General features: G+C 56.0%; 2 protein-coding genes across 11 annotated transcripts in view; one reads left to right on the forward strand and one right to left on the reverse strand.

Moving 5' to 3' along the window:
• Window positions 1-2,531: 2,531 nt before the first annotated feature.
• PLD6 (phospholipase D family member 6) lies at window positions 2,532-5,215 on the forward strand. Its single transcript, XM_055396690.1, has 2 exons — window positions 2,532-2,949; window positions 4,968-5,215. The coding sequence occupies exons 1-2, from the start codon at window positions 2,532-2,534 to the stop codon at window positions 5,213-5,215; spliced, it is 666 nt and encodes a 221-aa protein (XP_055252665.1).
• A 3,456-nt stretch (window positions 5,216-8,671) lies between these two features.
• MPRIP (myosin phosphatase Rho interacting protein) overlaps window positions 8,672-22,571 on the reverse strand; it is a 97,022-nt gene continuing 83,122 nt past the window's right edge. For 5 of the 10 annotated variants that reach the window (XM_055407501.2, XM_055407504.2, XM_055407500.2 and 2 more), the window contains 8 exons: window positions 20,394-20,541; window positions 19,741-19,858; window positions 18,650-18,809; window positions 17,805-17,924; window positions 17,433-17,519; window positions 16,839-17,001; window positions 15,861-15,946; window positions 8,672-12,727 (listed from right to left, as the gene is read on the reverse strand). In XM_055407501.2, coding sequence (XP_055263476.2) covers window positions 12,656-12,727; window positions 15,861-15,946; window positions 16,839-17,001; window positions 17,433-17,519; window positions 17,805-17,924; window positions 18,650-18,809; window positions 19,741-19,858; window positions 20,394-20,541 — 954 coding nt within the window. In that variant the 3' untranslated portion in view covers window positions 8,672-12,655. Of the gene's footprint in view, window positions 12,728-15,420; window positions 15,487-15,860; window positions 15,947-16,838; window positions 17,002-17,432; window positions 17,520-17,804; window positions 17,925-18,649; window positions 18,810-19,740; window positions 19,859-20,393; window positions 20,542-22,571 lie in introns of all 10 variants that reach the window. The other 5 variants (XM_055407498.2, XM_088828958.1, XM_055407499.2 and 2 more) reach the window with 4 other exon arrangements.

Genomic DNA, 22,571 nt, shown 5'->3' on the forward strand with positions numbered 1-22,571 from the left:
GGACTGGTTGGATTTCCTTGCAGTCCAAGAGACTCTCAAAGAGTCTTCTCCAGCACCACAGTTCAAAAGCATCAATTCTTCGGTGATCAGCTTTCTTCACAGTCCAACTCTCACATCCATACATGACCACTGGAAAAACCATAGCCTTGACTAGACGGACCTTTGTTGGCAAGTCTTTAGCACAGTTTTAAATTGAATTATTCTTTTAATATTTTGCTATTGAGTTGTAGGACTTCTTTATATACTATGGAAATTACCCTCATCTGATATGTGGTTTGCGTAGACTTTAAAATACAGTTCTTTAGAGCAGTTTTAAGTTCACAGCTAAACTGAGGGGAAGGTACAGAGTTCCCATATACCCCTGACCCAAGACATGCATTTGTTACAATTACACTGACAGTTTGCATAGACTTTAGTAAATACTTTGTATTTATGGAGTCGGTTTACTCATTGTTGTATTTTTCCTTTTTCTTTATTTCTTTGAGTGTGTTTGTAAGAGTCATTTTGAAGTCCATTCCTACTAAATTCAACTTCGGAGTCCACTCAAATCAGTTCCTATTGGCTTCTGTTTTCCTGCACGTGGGTCACACTTTCCTCTTTCTTTGCATGTTGGTAAGCTCTGGTTGAAAACCAGGCATTTTTGCTAATAAGAGTGCAGCAACTCTGGATTTTATTTTGTCTTTCTGAGGTTGTTGTCCTTTGGAAACTTAGCTGGACTTAAACTCCAGCATCTCTTCCCCTACAGTGAGCAACCTCTGGTGTGTCTGCTCAGCTTTTTATTTTCATCTGTTTGTAGCAGGCACCTGTGAATCTTTCAAATGTAGGAATCACTGGCGATTTTGGTTTAACTCAAATACATGGAGCTGCAGGCCTCACACCCTGCTGATCTGTCTGTGGGTGTGGGACACTCGCAAGCCTCGACTGCTTTCACTTCTCCCTGTGCTTTCGTGGGTCATTCCCCCTTGTACGCTGCTGGTCAGCCAGGGCTGTGTGGAGACCATGACTTGGCCCTTTCATGGTCCTCACTTGCAGGGCATCTGTCAGACTTCTAATTCATCTGCTGCTTGCCCCAACACGGACTGCAAGCTTAGGCTGGTGACGCTGTGTGTTTTCATAGTTCATTCACAACTGAGTTCACCATTTTTTGCCAGCAGAAATGTAGGTTTCTGCAGCCAATCCCAGCATAATTGAAGTCCATCCATGTTGTAGTGGTGTGTATCAACGGTTTCTTTTTATTGCTAAACAGTATTCTGTCGCATTGATATGCAAACACTTATCTGTTGAGGGACATTTATGTTTCCAGATTTGAGTTATCACAAGCAAGCCTGCTGTGAACATTTGTGTCCAAGTCTCTGTGTAGGATGTGTTTGTGTGGGGTGCAGTGGGAGGGCTGCACCAGATGGAAGGTGTGTGCTTCACATTTTAAATAAACTTTTCGTTCAGAATAACTTCAGACTTCCCCAAGAGTTTCGAAGATCGCAGAGTTCCATTTACCCTCAACTCAGTTTCCCTTCCTCCTAGCCTCTTCCTTTACGTTCATTCCTCAACGTGAAGAAACTGACATCGGTACATTATTATTAACTAAACTCTAGGCTTTACTTGGCTTTCACCAGCTTTTTCACCAACGTTATGTTTCTGTGTCCGGATCCAGCGCAGGGCATGCAGGTGTGAGGTCTCCCCAGTCTGCGCTGGCCCGTGACAGCGTCCAAGCTGGCTCTTTCTTTCGTGCCCTTTGCCGACCTGAACAACATTGGCCAGGTGTCCCGTGAGAAGTGAACCCAGGGCTTCCCCTGGGTTTTTCCTTCTGACTGGACCTGGTCACGGCTTCGGGAAAGACGGCCAAGACTCGGGCACTCAGATGTGACCCTTCTGCCCATTTTCCGCGTGTGAGGGTTGCTGTCCTTGTTCCGCAGAGGGCGCCCCCCAACAACCCCCAGCCCCGGGCAGCACCCTCAGGACAAGCATCCACGATCACAAGGGATTCTTCTGTCGGGAGGAGCAGTTCTTCTCTTTCCTTGCTCATGTGATCACCCCACCATAGAGGATGTACATTTACACCTCGGGTACAAGCCAGTTCTGCATTATTTACGCGGTCCTCGCATCGTTCCAGTTTGGACCTTTGTGGGCTCCTCGCCACTGCCACCTGCATCCCTCAGGGCCAGGTGCGCAGGCGCAGTGGGTGATGGCGCTGACTATGCAGACGCACGTGGGAGGCGGGCGGTGGCCACGCAGACGCACGTGGGTAGTGGGTGGTGGGAGCGCAGGCGCACTGGGAGGCAGGCGGTGACCTCACAGGCAGGCGCAGCTGGCGGCGAGCGCATAGCGCAGCAGGCGGGAGCACGTGGGCAGCCGGCATAAGGCTGTGGTGAGCGGCTGGCGATGAAGGAGCACGCAGGCGCAGTTGGCGGTGGGTACACGTGACCTGCTGGCGTGCAGGCGCAATGGGCGGCTGGCGTACGTGCGTGGCAGGTCGCAGCCGCAGCGTGCGGCCAGCGCACGTGGTACGTGGGGCCTAGGTAGCTGCTGACGCCATGCGGCCGTTACGCTGGCAGGTGGCTGTGGTGGCGGCTGCTGGCCTCGCGCTGGCCTTGGAGACGCTGCCCGCTGTGTTGCGCTGGCTGTGGGTCAGGCGGCGGCGGCGGCCGCGGTGCGAGGTGCTGTTTTTCCCATCGCAAGTGACCTGCACAGAAGCCTTGCTGCGGTCCCCGGGTGCCGCACCCTCGGGCTGCCGGTGTAGCCTGCCCCACGGCGAGAGCTCACTGAGCCGGCTGCTGAGCGCCCTGCTGGCCGCCCGCGCCAGTCTGGAGCTCTGCCTGTTCGCCTTCTCCAGCCCGCAGCTGGGCCGCGCCGTGCAGCTGCTGCACCAGCGCGGGGTGCGCGTCCGCGTGGTCACCGACTGTGACTACATGGCCCTCAACGGCTCGCAGATTGGCCTGCTCCGCAAGGCAGGTAGGCCGGGCGCTGGGCCGCGGGAGGTGGAGGCAGGACGCCGGGGCGCTTGGGGCAGCGTCGGAGGACTGGGGAGGCACTCGCGTCCCTTGGCAGCCTTGCCACGTCTGGGGAAAGCCCGGGGTGTCCAGAGGAGCTTCTGTGCAGAGTCTTTAACCAGAAGCCTGGGCGTGAACCCCGGAGGGGCCGAGGCTGGAAGCAGCTCCGCAAAGCGAAGCCGTCAGGGACCCAGAAGTCTGTTCAGGGCACAGGTGCGCGGAGACGCAGCGTCGGCTTAAGGACCAAGCGGAGGAGAAGGTGCTTTCTTTTAAATTCACTAGTGAATCTTCTTTTGGGGCAGCTGAAATGAATATTTAAACAAGGTAAGACGTGGAGCTGAAATGGTTAGTTAGTGAGCAGGTAATTTGTTTTTTCAGCTGCCAAATGGCAGGGCAGTCAGGTCTCTGGCGGACCTGCTCCTCTCTGGAGTGGGAGTGGTGAACCTGGGAGTATGGGTAATTGTGGAAATGTTCTAAGTTCACCCCTGCTTTACTTGGAAACTCCTCCGCCTGCCCTGGTGTGACGCTGTGTCCTGCACAGCGATTCGGAGTCTGAACCTCTTGCCCTTCTTTTAGTCACTGCTGCTAGGTCACTTCAGTCGTGTCCGACTCTGTGCGACCCCATAGTCGGCAGCCCACCAGGCTCCCCCGTCCCTGGGATTCTCCAGGCAAGAACACTGGAGTGGGTTGCCATTTCCTTCTCCAAGGCATGAAAGGCCCCTGCAAAGGTCATTCTTGCATTAGTGACCATTTGACCTGCCCATTCTGGTGGCCACCGTGACAGGCGCGTGGGGCCCTTGAAAACTGTCCTGGTTGCTCTCAGCTCACCTGGGATGGGAAGACAGGTGCATCCTTCCCTGGTCTTCACATCTGTGCAGGGCAGTATGGAGACTTGATTTCAGTGTTGAGGACATTGGCTTTCGCTCTTCCTGGCAGCCTTGTGATCCTATATTGGTTCTGTTGTCAGGGAAGCTTGGCTGTTTCAGCACAGCTGTTTTCTTGTCGAGAACCACAGGACCTCAGGTTTGGCAAGAGCCTTGAAGGGACCCCACGACCAGATTCCAGCTAAACCTTGACTTTTCTGAGGGCGTCCCTGCGGTCGTTCTTCTCTCACCACTCAGTCGTCTCCTTGTGTTTGACTGGACAGGTTCCAGACTCAGGGTCCACAAGTGCAGAACAGGACAGTACGGCAGGGAAGTCTGGTGGAGCAGGAGCCCTGGAGGTGCCCAGGAGGGTCACGGGTGGGGGCGCAGACAGCTGCTCTGAGGAGTCACCTGCCTGAGGGCCTGTTTTGTGGTGGGAGGAGCGACAGGCAATCCTGTGGCCAAGGTGCACATGTTGAGGCGGGCACACGAGGGACCCTGAGCTTCAGCAGGAGGGGAGGCCACGTCAGCTGGGTGGTCACAGGGCCAAAGCTGAGGCTTCAGGTCTGGGGCCTGGTGTCTTCTGTATGCCCCCCCCCAAGGCTGGTCCCCCAACTTCACAAGGTCCTGATTACAGGAGGGATCTGATTCTGAGCCCGAGTGAGACCTTAGGGGCACATGAACCTGAGATCAAATGGGTTTTGCTTCAGTCGCTGCTGGCTCATCCTGAAACCAGTAACTGGAGGGCGATGCGTGTCATATACACTGGAGGGGGTGGGGAGCCTCCCCCAGTCAGGGCTGGAGGCGTTTCCAGAGGAACTAACTCCCCTGTCCCTGCTGCCAGCCAGCCCTCCTTATGGGGATGGTGGGCCGGGCCCCTGCCTGGCTCAGCCGCTGTCACCACCCAGACCTGACGGTGCCCACGACACTGGACACAAGCAGTAGTCAGTCCTGTGAACACATCCATGTTGGAGAAGGACCCAGAACTCAAGCGATGGACAGCGAGAGGAGGGGCTGGGGAAGGAGCAAGGGGCACCAGTGTGGGGGCGACTGGAGCCCCTGCCTGGCCAGTAGCTCAGTCGGTGGATGGGCAGCAGTGACGTCTCGCTCTTTGCAGGGATCCAGGTCCGGCATGACCAGGACCTGGGCTACATGCACCACAAGTTCGCCATCGTGGACAGGAAGGTGCTGATCACTGGCTCCCTCAACTGGACCACGCAGGCCATTCAGAACAACCGGGAGAACGTGCTCATCGTAGAGGACGAGGAGTATGTGCGGCTCTTCCTGGAGGAGTTCGAGCGCATCTGGGAGGAGTTCAACCCCACCAGGTTCTCCTTCTTCCCTCAGAAGGAGAGGGCTCGCTGAGGCGGGCCCCAGGCCAGTGGCCCCCAGGCTGGAGTCCTGCCGAGCTCCGTGCGAGGAAGCTTGGTTCTCTTGCGTTAAGTAGTTATGTTCCTTAGAGAGAGCGTGGGTTTAGCAAGGACAGAGATTGTCCTGCAGTGGAATGGAAGTGGTTTGGACTAGGTGCCTTCATCAGGGTTGGAGAGGCAGGAGATCTGAGTCCCTTTCCTGATTCTGAGGCCTCCCAGGTCCCCCGACACTCCCTTGTCCCCCCGCCCACGCTCCCTTGTCCCCCCCCCCCACATCCAGCCTTCGGAACCTGGGTGACTAGTGTCCAGAAGCTGCTCCTGTTTGCACATGTTAGGATTGTAATTTTTGATGTTCTTACATTCAGGGGAATTTGGTTGTCTGTGTAGACTTGACCTTCACCATGACACCAGAGGCCGTGCTTAGTATCCCTGAGGCAAGGTGAATCCTAGGGGTGGCCTCACTGGGCTGTCCTGATTTCTGTCGTGGATGTGACATCTTTGAAGTGTCGTTCCCCCCACCCCCCGCCAACGTAGCGTGTTTCTCCCGATTTAAAGTTCCCTTTGACTTAGGGTGTTGGACAGGTAAACCCAGACGGAGCTCGGCTGGAGTGTCAGAGTGTGCTTCTTGGGTTGGAAGTCATGTGGCTTCACGTTGACAGTGCTTCTCCTCTGAGCTGGGTCCCCCTGAATAAACTTGCCCCCGTTCCTGTCCAGTTGTGAGTGTGTCTGCCTTTTCATGCAAATCGTGGCTTTGCGGGGTGGGGACGGCAGCCAGCCATTTAGAAACCATTGGCCTAGATAGGAGTCTCCCAGAGAGGAGTGAAGACCTGGGTGTGTTCTTGGGGGACCCCACTGTCTCCCAGAGAGGAGTGAAGACTTGGGGGTCTTCTGAGCAGCTAAGCTGACTCCCAGCCATGCTCCTCAGTGCCTGTCCAGCCCGTGGGGCTCAGCGCCCCCAGCCCCCTGTCCACAGGGCTTGCTTCCGGAAGCGCCAACCACCGAAGACCAGCCCCACCATCACAGCTGCTGTGGACAAAGTTGTGAAATGGTTTCATCCCATGTAATGTTGTATTTCATTTAATCGGATTTATATTGTTTTCATTATAGTTATCTTTGCAGTGGGAGTTTGAACCTAACCCTAAATTTCAGGTAACAGGCATTCTGTTCTGAGGCCTGAGGAGGCGAGCACTAAAGTCAGCCTGCAGAGTAGAGGCTGGTTGTCCCAGGTGAGGGTGGGCGACTGCAGGAGGTGGCCAGAGCCCCACCCTGACAGGAGAGGCATGAGGAGGGGCAGCTGGGTCGCAGCAGGGCTTGGGCCGAGCCCAGCATGTCCAGTCTTCCCAATGAGCTGGTGAGGGTCACTGCTGCAGCCGCGGGAGGTCCCAGGCTTCCAGCTGGTGAGGGTGGGTGAGCTGAGCTGTGGGTGTGCCCTTGGTGCAGAAGGCAGTTCAGGTCGAGTCTGGGGCTTAGTACTGGGTGGCAGTTGACTGGGGCTCGTCCGGAGCTGCGCAGGCGTACTAAGGAGACCCTCGAAGTGTGGCTGACATGCCTCAAGGCAGTAACTGGAGGGCAAGAGGCTGGGAGGGGACTTGTGTAGTGTGTGTCCGAAGCTACATGCTTTGTCCACCAGATTCTGGCATGAACAGGACCTTTACGGGAAGTGGTCAACCCCGGGAGGCTTGGCAGTTACTCCCTAAGAGGACTAGAGGTGGCCTCTCTTACTGCCCCCACCCCTGCCCCACAGCCTCTCGTTCAGCCTGTAGTTTGGGTTCAAACTTGTCATTTTAACCATGGGACAGGGATGCAGCCTAACAGCATACGTGGAATGTTGGCACCATTGCACGTAAGAGTACTGCTCTTCTAACAGTATTGCATCTTCCAACTCATGAACAAGGGACACCTTTCCGTGTAAGTCTTTTAAAATTTCTTTCAATAATGTTTCATAGTTTTCAGTATACAAGTCTTACACTTTAAAAAAATGTATCCATTTCAGATTGTTAGTAGTGTAGAGCAGTCAGTTGGTTTTTGTATATGAGCCTTGGATCCTGCACACTTGCTGAGCTCATTTTTAGTTTAATGATTTTTTGGTGGATTCCTTCGATTTCCTGTACATGAGTCCTGCCATCTGCAGGTGGAGGTAGACTTCCTCTCCTTCGGCATGGCCGCCTCTCCTCCTGAGCTCTGGCTGGTCTCCAGGACAGTGGGCAGAGGTGGCGAGAACACATGTCCTTGTCTCGCTCCTGGCACAGGGGAGAGTTCAGTCTTACCGTCGAGTGTGACAGCGCCTGGGTTTTTTTAAGCTGTCCCGAAATTCTGAGGGTGCGTGCTTCTGTGCCTCATTGGTTGAGTGTCTTTGTCACTTTCCTAGCTGCCAAGTGATTTTTGAAATTGTACTTAACATTGCTTTAAAATACAGTGTGTGTTAAAGCTGAACATCACGGTATTAGGTCAGTGTCCTAAAGCCATGTGTACATTTGTTTGACCAGAATAATTTTTTAAATGGGTAAAAAGACTATTGAAACATCTTGTCAACAGTTGGACCAGTACTGGAAATGTTTGCATCTTAAGTTTACTTTTGTTACCTTTTACAGATACCACAGTTGATTTCTAATAGTCAAACTTTAGTTTGTGTTTAGCTGAGTGAAAGTTTGGATCCCTACATTTTCACACATTTATTCCAACAGCGGTAGTATTGCCGGGAGTCAGGGTGGGGGAGGCAGTTTCTTATTTTAAGTTTATATAGCAGGTCACAGCCAGAACTTTAAAAATGCAGTGGGATAGAGACTTCAGAGTATGTCCCAGGAAGGGCACATTCTTTTGTGAACTCATGATTGTGGCTGGGTGTGCGTGCCTACTAGGTAATAATGTAGGATGCGTGTTTTTTAAAACAAAGCTGTTGGAAATAAATCTGCTAGTAAAGGGGCAGGTTTGGGGCAGTTAGTTCCTTCTTCTCGTTGGTATTTCTTTCCATCCTTTTGGTCCCTTGAAAGTTTCTATAACTGAGTTAGTGTGTCTTAATTAGATTATGTATGTAAAATATTTTTAACTATTCACTGTGTGTGAACATGTGAAATTTCCTGATTTTAAAATGTTGACAACTCATCCAAAACTTAAAAAATGGGTTTTGTAAAAGTTAAACCAAAACTCCATTATAAACCTCTAGGTTCCTGACCCAGATTCTGACTTTTGACCTAAATGCTTGTTTTGCCTTGTGTCCTTCCGTTAAACAAAACCTCTGTTCACAGCATACAAAGGGTGATGCAAAAATAGTTTATTATGACATCGTTTATGTAAAGTTAGGTAATATTTAGAGTAGAAATGATCAGCTACATCCATGGGAATCTAGCATGTCACACAAAGGAATAAATATTTTGACAAAGTAACACTTCAGTTGTAGCTAACACTTGATCAGAAATTTTGTTTTTAAAAAAGAGCCTCAAACTAAATGGTAAAAGTTTTGAATTGTCAGAGAGCAGCAAGCTGACCGGACTCTTCTCTTCCTGGGGCCCCTGCTGCCCCCACGAGGGTCTGATGAGCATTCTCTGTTAGCATCAGCACAGAGGGATGCAGGCTTGTTCTCTTAAGCACATGCCCCTTGAATGAACAGCCGGGGTGGGTAGGCATGGTTGCCGCCAGGGACCACCACAGATGTGTCTCAGCAGCAGCCACTGTCTCCGTGTCCCCATTCTGTCCGGGGACTGCCTGGGCCCAGCAGTCAGGTACAGCATGTGTTGTCTTGAGTCTGGGTTTAGGCAGTCACCCTGATAGAAGTGTCTGTGAGGAAAATCTCTGAGGATTCTAATTGTTAAGGAGCCACTTAGAACCTTACATTTTATAAATACTACTTAGGAAAACTCTCATCACTTAACTGGTTTTGAATCCTAACAGTCAGTAGATAGGTTGTTATTACTAAGGTTTAAATCCTAAAATAAATTGGCTGTGATACAAGCATAACACAAGAATGAGTTTTGTGTTCTTTGTACCCTGTTCCTAGCTTCCTATGAAATAAAATGCAGACACGTGTCCTGGCTAGCTGGGAGAGGTGAGGGTGGATGGCAGGGACACCTGACGGACAGGCAGCGTGGCAGGAGGCTCAGCCCCCGGGCCTGCGGGTCCACGTGGTGGAGGGATGGCAGTGTGAAGCTGCCACACCAAGCCCAGAGCTCGTGGTCTCCACGCGGCCGCAGTGCCCTGACCAACCCTGATGTGTCGGGCTGCTGGCGCAGCCTGGGGTCACCGTGCACGCGGCCTGGGCAAAGAGGTGCACTCCTGCGTCATCCTCTTGGTTTTCCCTCAAGACTTTGAGTGACTTTCCCAAGAACGAGGAACAGGTATCACCGAGATCTTTCAGGAAGAAACAGAACCACCTATTAAATGACTCAGGCTTTATAAAAGATCAGTCATTAAAAACGTTTCCTTGTCATGTTGGTTGGAACTGTCATACCCGAGCTGTTTCTTCTCATCTTAAAAAGCAGTGCTTGTATAAGGAGAAAGAAAAACCCACCCACACAGACTGTCAGAAATCCATTGCAGTGACTCCGAGCAGTGTGGACACTGATTGCTCTGCGTGACGTCCCAGTTGTTCTCCACACAGAGGAGCAGGGAGCCCCCTGAGGGGCCTGGGGCGCGGGCATCTGTGTGTCTGGGCCGCTGTGTGCTCAGGGAAGGGGAGGCCTTCCCTTTGCAGAGAAACTTGCTGTTCCCGGGAGACTGACAGAGTTCACGTCCCTCCTGGGTTTCCGTCCCGTCTTCTATGGTTTCAGAGACCTCCCTTTGGGCTGTGGAGGGCAGAGACTGGCAACAGTATGTATGTGTGAGGACGGAAGGGCAACCCTTTCTCCAAGAGGATGGCAGGCCCGCTGCGGGAGTGTCCCAGGCACCCTGTGCTCGGGGCCCCTGGGCGGGCGCAGCAAGAAGGTGGCAGTCCCTTCACAGGACAGTGGCCCTGTGGATGTCGGCCTCGGCTCGCTCAGGCAGACCCTGAGGGTCACAAGTGCGCTTTTGTACAAACTGCTGCTCCCGCTCTTCGTGGGTCTGGATGCTGCGAGTGACAGGCTCCATGTCTTAAGCCGGGGGCTGGGCCTTCCTGCATTCTCTTCCTCCCACCTGCTGAGCCTCAGCTCGGCCTCCACCAGTCTCCCCAGCATGGCCATCGCTTCCCCCCACAAAGCCACACTGCTTCTGACGCCCAATGGCACAAGCCCGAGTATCGCACTGTAGCCAGCATGGTCACCCAGAACGCTGGCTTTCAGCCCTGCCTGTGGCTGGTGGAACGCATGACCGGAGGAGGCATGAACCTGGCACTTGTGCTGAAGGTGCGCAGGCACACAGAACGGTCAGGTGACGCCACACTGTCCAGCTGTCCCCTTGGCAAGTGTGGCGGCTCAGATGCAGGTGCCTGTAGGTCCCCAGGGGAGTGAACGTTTATAGGACGAGTCGATGTAGTGGTCCCCTCCCATCCTTGGGGACATGGGGATGCTCTCCCTGTGGGATGGGGGCCGGAGCTCCCCGGGCTTGGGGTCACCCCTGCCTCCCTGTTCACAGCGCCCCCAGGCACCCTTTGCCAGCACAGAAACCACCTCCAAGGCTGCCTCCCCACTTGTGCTCTTTCCTCCTCTGCAGTTGTGGAGGACCCCTGGCTAAGAGCTGGGGTGACTGCCGATCCCCGTCGAGGAGCTGGAGTGCCAGTAGGGGGTGTGCCAAGGACACTGCGGAGCAGGGACTCCTGTGTCCAGCCTGTTCCCTCCAGCCATGCACAGCCCTCTCCTCAAGTCGATGGCCAGCACTGCCCAGGGCAGAGGGTGGGGATTTGGGGAGCCCCTGTGGCCCAAGCTTCTGCAGTGTGGCTCCTGGCTGCCTCCAGAGAGATGAGTCCTGCCGCCTGTGGGTGCCGGGGCCCCTGTGGAGTGCTAGGTCAGACCCCAGGGTCATTCATGGAGACACGGAGGTAGAAGCTCCTTTGCTCTGATGAGCGGCAGCGTGAGGCCCACAGGCAGACAGAGCAGCTCCATGTGGACCCTGCACACTGGAAGGAGACAGCAGTGGCGCAGTCTCAGCGCCGAGAGAGCCCCCCTGCCATCACCAGATCCTCGGAGCCCCCATTACCCACACAGGCGGCTCTGAGACGTGCTGGTGTAGGGGGTCTGATGAGCAGGGTTAAGGAGCTTTTGCAAACATGGACCAACAGCAGTAATGCAGTGGCTAGCATAGGGTCAGGAACAGGGAAGGCCCTGCAGCCCGGTGCTCTGAGCTGTCCCAGCGAGGTGGGCAGGGCCGCACTCTACACCCCAGGCCTCTGCCTGCCTCCAGGGTCACCCTACGTGGCCTCATGTGTTCATCTAGAAACTGCACAACAATGTGTACATTTTCACCCCCAAAGTACCTGTGTACTCCAAGGCTGTGGCCCTCACCCGAGTGCTGACCACATGCCGCTCGCGCTCCCCTGGGGCTGTGTCCCTGCTCCCATCCTCACAGGATTAGTTTTTACGGAGTGCTGGAGGATGCCTGGTGGTGGTTAGAAACGTGTTACTCAGGCCACCGAGAACACAGAAGCGCGGGTGCAGGTCCCGTGTGGGTGCCCCGGTGCCCTGGGCCTCAGCTCAGGTGAACCAAGCACAAGTGAGCACACGTCACAACGGCCGGTTTCCATCTAGCTCCGACATCCACTCTGCCTTCTTGACATAACAGGATCTCCGGTCAACCTTCCCCAAAGCAAGTAGGGGCTTCTTTCCAGAAAGGTTAACGGGTGAGTGGGCTTTCTCCAGTGACTCTGAGGAAACGTGCCGTCACTGTGATTCTAGTCTGGAACCCAGGCTGCAGGGCAGCATCCACCTCATGTGAAAAAAGTAGGGTTCCTGGTGACCAAGAAAGAATGAGCATAGGAAGGAATGAGAAGGGCCGGGTTTTGTGCAAGATTTAATAAAAAACAGACAAAAATAGGAGTGGCTGCTTTCAGCATTTCCCAGGCTGTGAAGGGTTTACCACAATGGGCTGGGGTGCGGCTCTAAGCGGTGTCAGTGGATGTGTAAGAGCTGCTGCCCTCGCCCCGAGCCCACGGGGCAGGTGCAGGCTCAGCCCCACCCTGGGCTTCCAGGTCCTCCCTGTGCTGCGAGCTGTCAGCACGGGACCCACAGCACAGCCTCGTGGCCCCTCCTGCCCCGCCTGCGCGCGGGGTGAGACAGAGCTAGCTTATCCCAGGCTGCTGGGCCGTTAATACTGACGGGGCCGGGGCAAGGCGGGGCAGGTTGCAGAAACCAGGGAAAGCTTGGATGACGACCACAGGGAGTGGAGCGAGCCACCCGCAGGCCAGTCTCTCATGCATCCGAGCAGTCACTGCAGACACCACCAAGAACAGGGGTGACGATAAAAACTGAAGGGACGGACAGGAGTGGCAGGGGGCTGTGGCCAGAGGCGTGTCCGAGCTTCACGGGAGCAACTAGTCGCGCTCCAGGTCCCGGGACTCAAAGAGCTTCAGGCGATCTTGCACCGTCAGGCCTTCCTTCAGACTCTGGTGGAGAAACAGACAGGCTGTTGGCCTCAGCCCTGCACGGTGCAGGCGGCCAGTGGTGAGGCACGGCGCGGGGCCCCGGAGGGTTAGTGGGTGTGCGAGGAGGGCCACGGCCCCCGAAGAAGTGGTGTTACTGGACGAGAAAGAAAAAGTCAGAAACAAGACCGATGCTGAGCTTAGGGCTCTGTCAACAAGCAAGGATGAGACCAATGGCGCCAAGAGAAGACCCTGCGGAGAACAAGGAGGCATCTGCTGTGCCCAGGTCTGGCCTGGGGAGGCCCTGAGCACGCTCCAGGGCCGACAGCCTCCCTGCTCCCGGGCCCTGCTGGTCTCTCTTGGGGCTTGGGGACATAGAGGCCGTTCCTGAGCCTTTCAGGACGGAAGCCTATCCAAGTTTGTGTGGACCTCGCTAAAGGTGAAGGACATCCAGACCCTTGTGGCACATGCAGGCTTCCCTGAGCATGAGGGCAGGGCTGGGTCCGCTTTCCTTGGGGCCCCAGCTTCACCCAGCACAGTGCTGCTTGCCTGTTTTTTTAATTCTGACGCCACCGAATGGTCAGAGGAAGGGGATAAGCCCACGCCCCACTGTGACGCCGCTTAACGTGCACGTTAAAGACTCTGCTCCTAAGCATGCCTGCTTCAGGTCACTGCTGCCGTCCACACAGCAGTCAGTCTCACCCAGGGGCTGGCCCTGGCACCTGCCACCCACGCTATTCTAGCTGGGAACTTCCTTCCGTAAGTGGCAGCAGACCGCCAACTCCCGAGACCCGAGGACAGAGGCCTCCAAGCCCTGTCACAGGCTGGGAGGGGTCAGTTGCCACCCACCCAGCACCTCGGTGACTCCATGCGCAGCCGCCCAGACAGGGCTCCCCTCAAGGACCCTGGACACATCCCGTCTGCTTTCAGTCCCAGAGAAGCCCGGCTGCTCTTAAGACGAGGAGCTGCTGACCCAGTGGGGCCAAGCCCTCCTGTCCCTGAGGGAGGCAGGTACAGAGACCGCCTACAGGAAAGGCAAGCATCAACAGAACAGACCCTGGTTCAGAAAACCCTGGGGACACAGTTTCTGGGTGACTAAATTCCTGTCTCCCCGCCGGGGGTGGGGATGTTACAACACATTAGGACAGAAGGCCACACGGGACCCGTGTGGCTGACTGTTGACAGCACGTCACAGGCCCAGTGCTGTGGCCAGTGGTGTCCCTCAGGAAGACGGCAAGGGCCCAGCTTCTCCCTGGGCCAGCAAGAATGCCGTTCTTATGTCGAAAACTTGCCAAGCCAAACTGACTCAAACGTGACTCTAGGGAACCCTGTCCCTGAGCTTCCCCCAACTTATCTGGTCCAGCCTCGCTGACAGTCCCAGACAGACAGACCCTTGCTTCCTGCCCCCGCCTTCACCAGCGTGCAAGGCCTTCCAAGCACACCTCTGCAGTGGCCTTGTGAACAGAGATCTGGCCCTTTGTCCAGAGTCCAAACTCCTTTCCTTGCTGTACTGCTTTCAGGATCTTAGTTCCCGCCAGGGACTGAACCTGAGTCCTGGCACTGAGAGTGCCGAGTCCTAACCACTGGATTGACAGGCAAGTTCTGCAAAGTACTTTATTTCCCCTGACACGTGGTCCGCCTGAGGAGGCGGGCTCGCTGGAGCAAGGCTTCCCTGAGGGTCCTGTCATTTACAGGCACAGGCAGAAGGCCCACAGCACTCAACGGTGAACCTGTAACAAAGGCAGGCCAGCCTCAGGCAAGGAAGGAAAACTCGTTAATAAGAAAACCGGAAACCAAAGAACAAGTCTGGCTTTGCGAAACAGAATTGTTTCCACATTTAAAGAAAAAAGCCCCAACTAAATTTTTGACCCATCTGAACCATATCTGGTGCTAAGTGACTCAGGACTGTAGGAAACTGAGTGAAACCGAATTGAGGACAAACCGCTTGGGTTTCTTCAGCTCCTCCTAAAACCGACCCTGCAGCCTGCCAGGAGCCGGGGGCACCTGCTGTCTGGCCCTGAGGCCCCATTAGCATCCCCTCTGCCCAGCCCTTCCTGCTGCCCTCAGCTTCCTTACCGGGGACTCAATAAGATCAGGTCAGCCGAACTGGTGAACCCACTCAGGAGGGAGTGACCCTGGGCCCTGGACACCTGGCCCTGTGGGAGCCAGGAGTGTCCAGGCGAAGTGTCGGAGTCAGGCAGCCAGTGCTCAGCCCATGCCTCCCATCTCTGAGGCGCCTGGGTCCTCGGGGCTGGGAAACGCTCAGCCCCCAGCGCCTGTGGTCCCCTTGCTCTGCTGAGCATCTGCCAAGCTATAGGCATGAGGCCTCAGCCCCCTTGGCCTGTTAATCCTGGGGGTGGGGAGTGGGAACTACTTCAGCGATGGGAGGTTCTTGTCAAGCTCGCCTCCTGACAGAGGGCAGCGGTGTCCCAAGAGAACGTGAGCACACACCATTCGACACGCAGGATGAAGGGCTGACAACGCTTGTGCCCCCCGGGATGCGGCTCTGGGCAGCCCGCCAGGCTGGGGGAGCACCCCTGTTAAGAGGTTACAGTAAACTCCCCGGAAGAGATAAGAAACTTCACATGGATCCTGTCTGTGCTGCTGAGCAGGAGGAACAAGAGTGACGGGAAAACGAGCTCCCGTGGAGGAGTGAGCAGTGCATGCAGGCAGCGCTCCTCGCAGGCGGCAGGCGAGTGGCGTGAAAGGAGGTTTACCTACACGACAGGGGGGCCGGGAAGCGGGTCGTTTCAGTTATCCCATGAGACCTGCTCAATTACGGACTGTCAGGGGAAGAGCAAAAACAAGACACACACACAGTAAATCCTAAGTGCAACAAGCTGGGCACCCCACTCTCCACCCCACCTTCCCGCGGAGGGGTGCACAGGGGCAGGGGCCCATGTGGAGGAAAGCGTGCGGACGGCGTCAGTGTGAACTGCAGACGTGTGAGCAGCGATCCAGATGGCAGGACGCCCCCAGGAGCCCTGCCGTCACCGAGGAAACAGTCCTGCTGCTGCCCAAGAGGCACTCGGCCTGAAGCCCCGGCACGGACCCAGTGGGATGTGCATGACTTGAGGCACCCTGGGGACCCTCCGTGGGGACCCTCTGTGCAGCCCCTGGTGGGCTCTGCACACCCAGGGCAGGCCCTCAGACTCACCTTGGACCTGAGGCCTCTGAGCTGCCGGCCAACACAGGACCTGTCTGTCTTCAGGAAATCGGGGTTGCTCTTGGACTTCATGATGTCTGAGAAGATGAAGAGGGCACGGTACTCATTTTGTAAACCCCCCAGAACACACAAGTCTGAGGGCTTCCCAGCTTAGCATCATCACCCACGTGACACCTCCGTCAACAAACCAGGGGAATGCCAAGCCCATAACCGTAAGTCACAAGATCCTCAGAACAAGGCACAGGGAGACCTGGAGAATGACTACAGCCCCAGGCTGGCCACGGCCCCCGCTGCTGCTGGGCAGCCCTGCTGCCTGCTCTCCTGAGATCCCGGGCTTTAGCTTTCTGTGCTTAAGGCTCGCTCCCCCTCTCTTGTGAAGAGCTACATGTTGACTAGTGGGCCAGCCCCCGACTGTGGAAGCTGAGCCAGCTCTGTGCTCCTGTGTGAAGTGTCAGGTCACAGGATGCATGCACTTCTGGCTAACGCAAAGTTCTCTGGCCCCCAGACTCCTCTGAAGTAGCCAGTGTTACATCTGAGCTTAACTTTGCAGCCTGTGGCCTGCCTGCCTGCCTTTGGGAGAACTCCTAACGCCCGCCCAGCAGCAATGCAGGCCACCAAGCAGGGGTCCTCACTGGCTGAGGGGGAGGTTCCAAGATCAGTGAGTTTGGACATGGCCTCAGTCCTTGCCCTGCAGCCTTTTTTAGGTTTTATGGTGAAACCCCAGGATCACGAACCAGTGAGAGCCACTTCCAGAAGGAGGGAGACCGTCAGGAAAATGAGAAACATGGCCTGCAGTCGTGAACATGCGTGCCAAAGAGTGACTGCCCCTTGTGAGCCGGCACCTGCCATGTCCTGCCCATTCAGCCAGGGAGACAGTCTGACACAGCGAGGGCTCCTCTGCTGGATCAAGGGCCAGCAGTCCCACCACCCAATTTCCAGAGAGCGAGAATCCAGAGCCGCAGGACTCACCATATCCAGACACAGGCGGGTTCTCCGGAGACTTCTCACCCAGCGCTTCTGTGGCGGCTTTCAGCTGCTCCTTCAACCTGCTGACGTCACAGTCGGCCTTCGCCCTCACAATGCTGAGTTCTGTGTAGATATCTTTGTACTTGTCACTGGCATACTTCTTATCCTTGGGGACAAAAGAACAGCAGAGAGCGGTTACAGACAGGCTTGACATGGGATGCCTCCAGAAGCAGAGGAAGCAGGTCAATCCCATCTTGTGGAGGCAGAAACCAGACACAAAGTACAACAGGCATGGCAGGGCCTCTGTGCAGGCTAGTGCTGCCTGGACCCTGAGGACACCTCTGTGCTTCAGGCTGGAAACCCCTGTCTTGGCTACCCCAAGTGAGTCTGCCTCCAGGAGCACCCGCAGGAAATGACTGTGCACTGGGGCCTTGGGCCCCACCAGGCGGGGGATAGGACCGGCCCTCGCTCGTGTCCGCTGCCCCTGCCTGAGGGCCACTGTCCGCAACACTCGTGACGGTGAACGTACTTGAGCCTCTGCGTGTGATTTGGACACGCGTGGCCCCACCCTCCAGGCCCTCGTGGGATGTGCATTACCCGTAACGCCGTCTGTAACTCGTCCTTGAGGGAGCTGATCTCCTGTTTCAGGTACTGAATTTCTGATTCCTTGACCCTCAACAAGACCTAGACAGAGAGAAACAAGGGAGCTGCAGTGTCACGCAGTTGTTCAGTGTTTCATTTTGGAGGTCAGCACTTGTGATGTGGAAACCAGGGAGGGGGGCAGGTGAGTGAGGGTGGGTTAAATGTAAAGGTTCCTGGGGCCTCGAGAGGTCCCATGCTGCCTGGCGGCTAACTGTTCTCTTTGTGTCCTGGCATGGCTTGGGTTTTCCCATAAGCTGGGGCCACCCCTGGTCCCACGTGCGACTCGTGTGCTGCAAGCTGGTGAAGGGACCTGGCTCTGAGCCGTACCTCTAACTCGTAGGCGTCCTTGCCCTGTGTGAGGGGCGAACCAGCGGCCTCGCCACCGGCGTCCCCAGTCAGCAGTGTCCGCAGCCGTGAGATTTCTGCAGCCAGGCGGTTGTTCAGCTCCTGGAGACAGCGACACAACCACAAGGTGCTCTCAGAGCTGCCTGGGGCTGTGACCATGGTGCAGCCGGGCGTCTGAGTCAGCATGTGAGCTGACACACCTGTGCAGAAGCCGTCTGCACGCGCCAGAGGTTTCTATGGAACTGCCCCGGCAGGAGCCGTGCTCCCAGCCCCTCTGTCACCGTAGCTGGTGCTGAGCAGCTCCATTTGTCCCCCAGTTTCTGCAAGACTGGGCCTTTTGCTGCCCTCAGCCCTCACTTTGTGTTCCTTCTTTCCAGCTTACAGGTGGTCGCCTTTGGCCACTGAAGTGACCAGGCAAACAGCTGTGGGCCCCCAGGGTCTCAAGCCGGGGCCAGGCTGACAGGCCTCTCTGCTCGGTGCCTTGGGAGGATGAGTTGTCCAGTGCACACAGAGAAGCTCTCTTCAGACTAGACCTACCTTGAGCTGTTCCATCAGCCAATATTTTAAGTGTGCCCCAGTTTTCTAAGCAGCAGGCTCGTTTTAAGAGAATAATCTGACAAAATCCTACGTGAGCATTGTATGGTCTTGACTGGGAGGTGTTTAAACACGGTCCCAGCCTTGGGGATGGAGCCCTGGGCCCAACCACACAGTGATAAGAAAAACAGAGCCAGAGGCTAGCAGCTAGTAGCAGCGGTGACTTCTGCCCACACCCTGGTGAAGCCAGACAGTGGGTGGTGCCTGCTGAGCGGGGACCCCGTGAGGCTCACCTGGTTGTGGGCATTGAGCTCCTGGTTCTCACGCTGGCACTGCCGTAGGGCCTGCCGCTCAGCCTCCAGAGCCTGGGCCAGGTGGGCGTTTTCCAGGCACTTCTGCGAGTACTGCTCTGAAAGGACTTCCAGCTCACGCTGCACAGACTGCAGCTCCTCCCTGGGGAGAGGGCACCGCTCAGTCCTCTGGCCACGCCCTGGGCCCAGTGTCCCCTTCACGAACTCAAGGGACAATGGGACACCACCAGGCAGGGCAGCCACGAGAGCCCCGTGCTGTGTCACAGCTGCAGCTGTGCGGCCCAGCCTAGTGGCTCCATCCATCCCCCGGTAGTCTGAACTCCTCTCCTGGGGTTCGGGGTTGGGAGAGCCTCACCCTCGCACCCAAAACGCGGTTTCAGACGGAGGTCAGAACTGGGCCATTTATGACACTGGCTGACAGCCTACACCAGCTCTACCCTGATTTGGAAAACCAAGGCCAAGGGGCTACAGACCCCCTCCATCTGAGGTGAGCTGCTGCTGCCACCTGCCCGCCTCTGCCGTGAATGCGGCCCCCATGAAGGCGGCTCTGCATGGCCTGTGGTGGCCGAGGGGAAAGCTCCCAGGGGTGCTGGTTCCCCTGAGGGCAGAGCTCAAGAGCAGCCGTGGGGTGGACGTGCCTCACCCTGCCGCCTCGGCAGACATCACTGGAGTGCGTGCTGTTTGAAGATGTGAGGGTTGCAGCTGCATCTGCACGCACAGTTAGGGCTTCTGCACTGTGCCCCCACCCCCAGCTTCTGAAGCAGTGGCAACTGACGGACAGAATGGATCCGGGGGTCTCCCAGGTGGGTCCTTAAGATACGACTGTGTAAGACCTCTTCTGCCGCACCTTACTATTTATGTTCTCCTGATTGGCTTCTGTTCAGCTCAGTAATGGGACCACTTGGGCCATGAGAGCAGTGCTGCGCCAGGGTGGTCTGGGGCGCCTTGAACAGGAGGCTCTGAGGGGGCTCAGCGCCTTGGGCCTCCACCCGCGCTGCCGGGACCCACGTCTCAGAGGCTTGTACAAAGACAGGCAGAAGGCACCGCCCGCCCAGCTGGCCAGCCCAACTCACAGGTACTGTCGCCGCAGGGCCTCGACGTCTGCGTTAACGCTGCTGATCTGGGACCGCTGGCTCTTCTCCAGCTCCCGCTCCATCTCCTCGCGGTGGGCATTCTTCATGGCTTCGATGGCTGTGGACAGGATGTGGCCCTCAGCACCAAGAGGCATGGGGTGAGACCAACAGGAAGGGGACATCCAGCACTGCTGAGGCTTGGCCCGTCGGCAGTTGGGCCAGGAGGATTCCCTGGGAACTCCCCGACAAAAGGAATCAGGTGGGGTTTGGTTTTAATATTAAAAAAAAAAAGATTCCATAAACGTCCAATATAATATAGAACAAGCAGCAGGCTTTCGGGTTGGCCTGTCTTCTCTGTGCTAAGACCCAAAGCTGCCATGGAACACAAAGGAGGGAACACCGGCCAAGGCCCAGCGCTCTGTGCTGACGCTCCAGGTTCTGACAGACCAAGGCCCTGCAGAAGTGTCCGCTATCAGAGAAGCACCAGCAAAGAGGCTGACAAGGACAGCCCCTCCGATGCACAGATGTGACTGGCTCAGGGCGCATGAGCTCCTGAAGGGCTCCTTAAGCCAGCCGTCCCCCTGGAGAAGTGTTAGAGCTTGTGCCCAGCTCAGGGAAAGACCATCGCCCATCCCAGGGTGAGCGACTCCCACCTGAGATGGTGGCCGCCGTCTCCTCAGCCAGGAGACGGTCTTTCTCCTCCCGCAGTTTCTCCAGCTCCCGCTGGTGCTGCCTCTGCAGGTCCTCAATCTTCTTCTGGTGCGTCTCTTCCATGGCTGCAAACCCCCGCTCGCACGTGGCCTGAAAGGTGCACAAGGGGCTTTACCCACTTCCCTTCGGCTCCCTGAGCAAACTGTGACGGAGCAGACCACAGCCCCATCCCGCCAGGCCCCCAGGGTGGGAAGCTGCTCTCTGGAGCTGAGCCCAGCACCAAATCACTCCCAGAGCAGTTAGAAAAGGGTGTTCACCGGGTGAGTCCTGCCTGATTCCTGCGGTTGTTTTGAGTTCCATTTCTCTGCAAAGAGCTGATACTGTGGGTAGGAGGAGGCTGCCGTGGAACTGAAAACAGCCCACCCTGGCCCTTTATTGAGTGACTGCCAGGTAGGACTGACAGGACGACGACAGAGAGCATGGGCAGAGGCTGGCATGTCTGGTCTGAGTTAACCACTGATGTGCTCAGAACCACCATACCCCGGGTGTCGGGCACAGTTGTGAACAGAGATGAGTCTTGGTCAACTGCCAGGAGCTGAGAGACCCTGTGAATGACACTGACCCAGGACATGGAGCCAGGGGCCCAGCCCTGCCACTGCCCAGCTGGCCACTCTGAGATGGTCACTGAACTTCTCAGGCATGCGCTGAAAGAATTAGACTAGGGTGTGGGACATTTCCTTTTCCTTGTGAAGGAGTACAAAGAGGGGTGCTAATTACCAGGTGCCTCTGCTCATTGCATCGAGGTCACGGCAGAACTGCTCCCCGGCCTGGTCTGTGCCTTGCTCCAGCCTGGCTTAGTTTATGACCTGGATGTGGGCTTGGGGAGCTAAGAGGTGGCCCGACTACCCCACATACCCACCCTGTATCCCCCAAGCCTGGCGTATCAGGTCAGTCTTCTGCACAGGGTGGGTGAGTGTGCCTGTGGCTGTCAGGGCTGGTCTGTGCAGCTCTTTTGTGGATGGAGGCACATTGGGACCTCTCTAAAAGAGAGGGCTTTGCTCAGTAAGGCGCAGGAACCGTGCTTCTCAGTTCTCTTTCAGAACTGTGAGAATGTGGCCACGTCACCTCCTATGTAAGTCTGGGGGATCTTCTTGTGCCCAGATCCAGGAAGGATACCAGGAACCCAATCTGTGTCTGGGCACCTCTGTCTGACTCCCACAGGAGCGGACAGCCCTTTCTGGACTCCCCAGTCAGCATTTTCACACTCAGGTTCTGCACTTCCCTGGGGCAGACCTGCTCTCCACCACTCACTGGGCATTCCTCCTCACAATGGCTTCCAGATGAAGCCCGTCTCCTCTTTGCAGCTCTCACACCCCTGGACACCTGGAGAGTCCAAGAGCTGCCCTCCCACATGCTTTGGTTCAGCATGGCCTCTCGGTCAACACATGGGGTAGGGTCTAAGTCATAGTTTGATGGGAATGTTTTAAGAGTATTTCAAGATAAGGGTCAGAACTCTTCTTACAGAAACACTCAGGTACTTCCTTGGAGAGCACATGTTAATCTGTAAACACAATTCTAACCTTTAAGACAGTAAACCCTGGGGTCAGTCGGTTCCTCGATGACTACTGTGCGGAGTTGCCAGAAAAGGCACCAGCTTGCGACTATCAGGAGAGGGACCGAGAAGCCAGTCTCCCTCAAGCGACTGCTGTCAGTCTCGCACCCAGGACAGCAGTTTGGTTGTAATTCCTGTGTCTCATAGGACCCAACGAGAATAGACTCAGGACAGAGAATGCTACCCAAGTCCTCAGCCTGGCCTACATCCCCTCAGGGGCCCAGCATGCGCCCACATCAGCACAGGGGCTTCTTCCCTCCTGACTTCAGGCTGACTGCGTGAGAGGCCTGTTCGGGCCTCATCTAAGTTGCCTCCCGTGCAGACCCTGAGTGTCAGGGGAAGCAGCTGGGACGTTAGTTTCAAACGTCTTGTTGGTGTGCCCTGACCACACGGAACCATGCAGCACTTTCCATTAGCCCTTGAAGCTTCCTCGGGATTCAGAATAACGTTCAAAAGGTTTGGACTGACTTGGGAAAAGGCAGTGGAAACAGCCTGGCAGGTGCCAAAGTGCTTGCTAATGCCCAAGTGCTTATCACAGCAGCACAGAGCCACCTGAGCACTGGACATG

The sequence above is a fragment of the Moschus berezovskii genome, chromosome 20 (genome assembly GCF_049115385.1).
Source record: "Moschus berezovskii isolate FMDL1 chromosome 20, NW_MosBer_1.0, whole genome shotgun sequence".
Taxonomy (NCBI): Eukaryota; Metazoa; Chordata; class Mammalia; order Artiodactyla; family Moschidae; genus Moschus; species Moschus berezovskii.

What these genes read in the sequence shown, in the direction of transcription:
- PLD6 (XM_055396690.1), top strand. Translation starts at nt 2,532, where the DNA reads ATGCGGCCGTTACGCTGGCAGGTGGCTGTGGTGGCGGCTGCTGGCCTC. An exon ending in TGGCCTGCTCCGCAAGGCAG is followed by an intron (nt 2,950 to 4,967) that starts GTAGGCCGGGCG and finishes CGCTCTTTGCAG; the next exon opens with GGATCCAGGTCCGGCATGAC.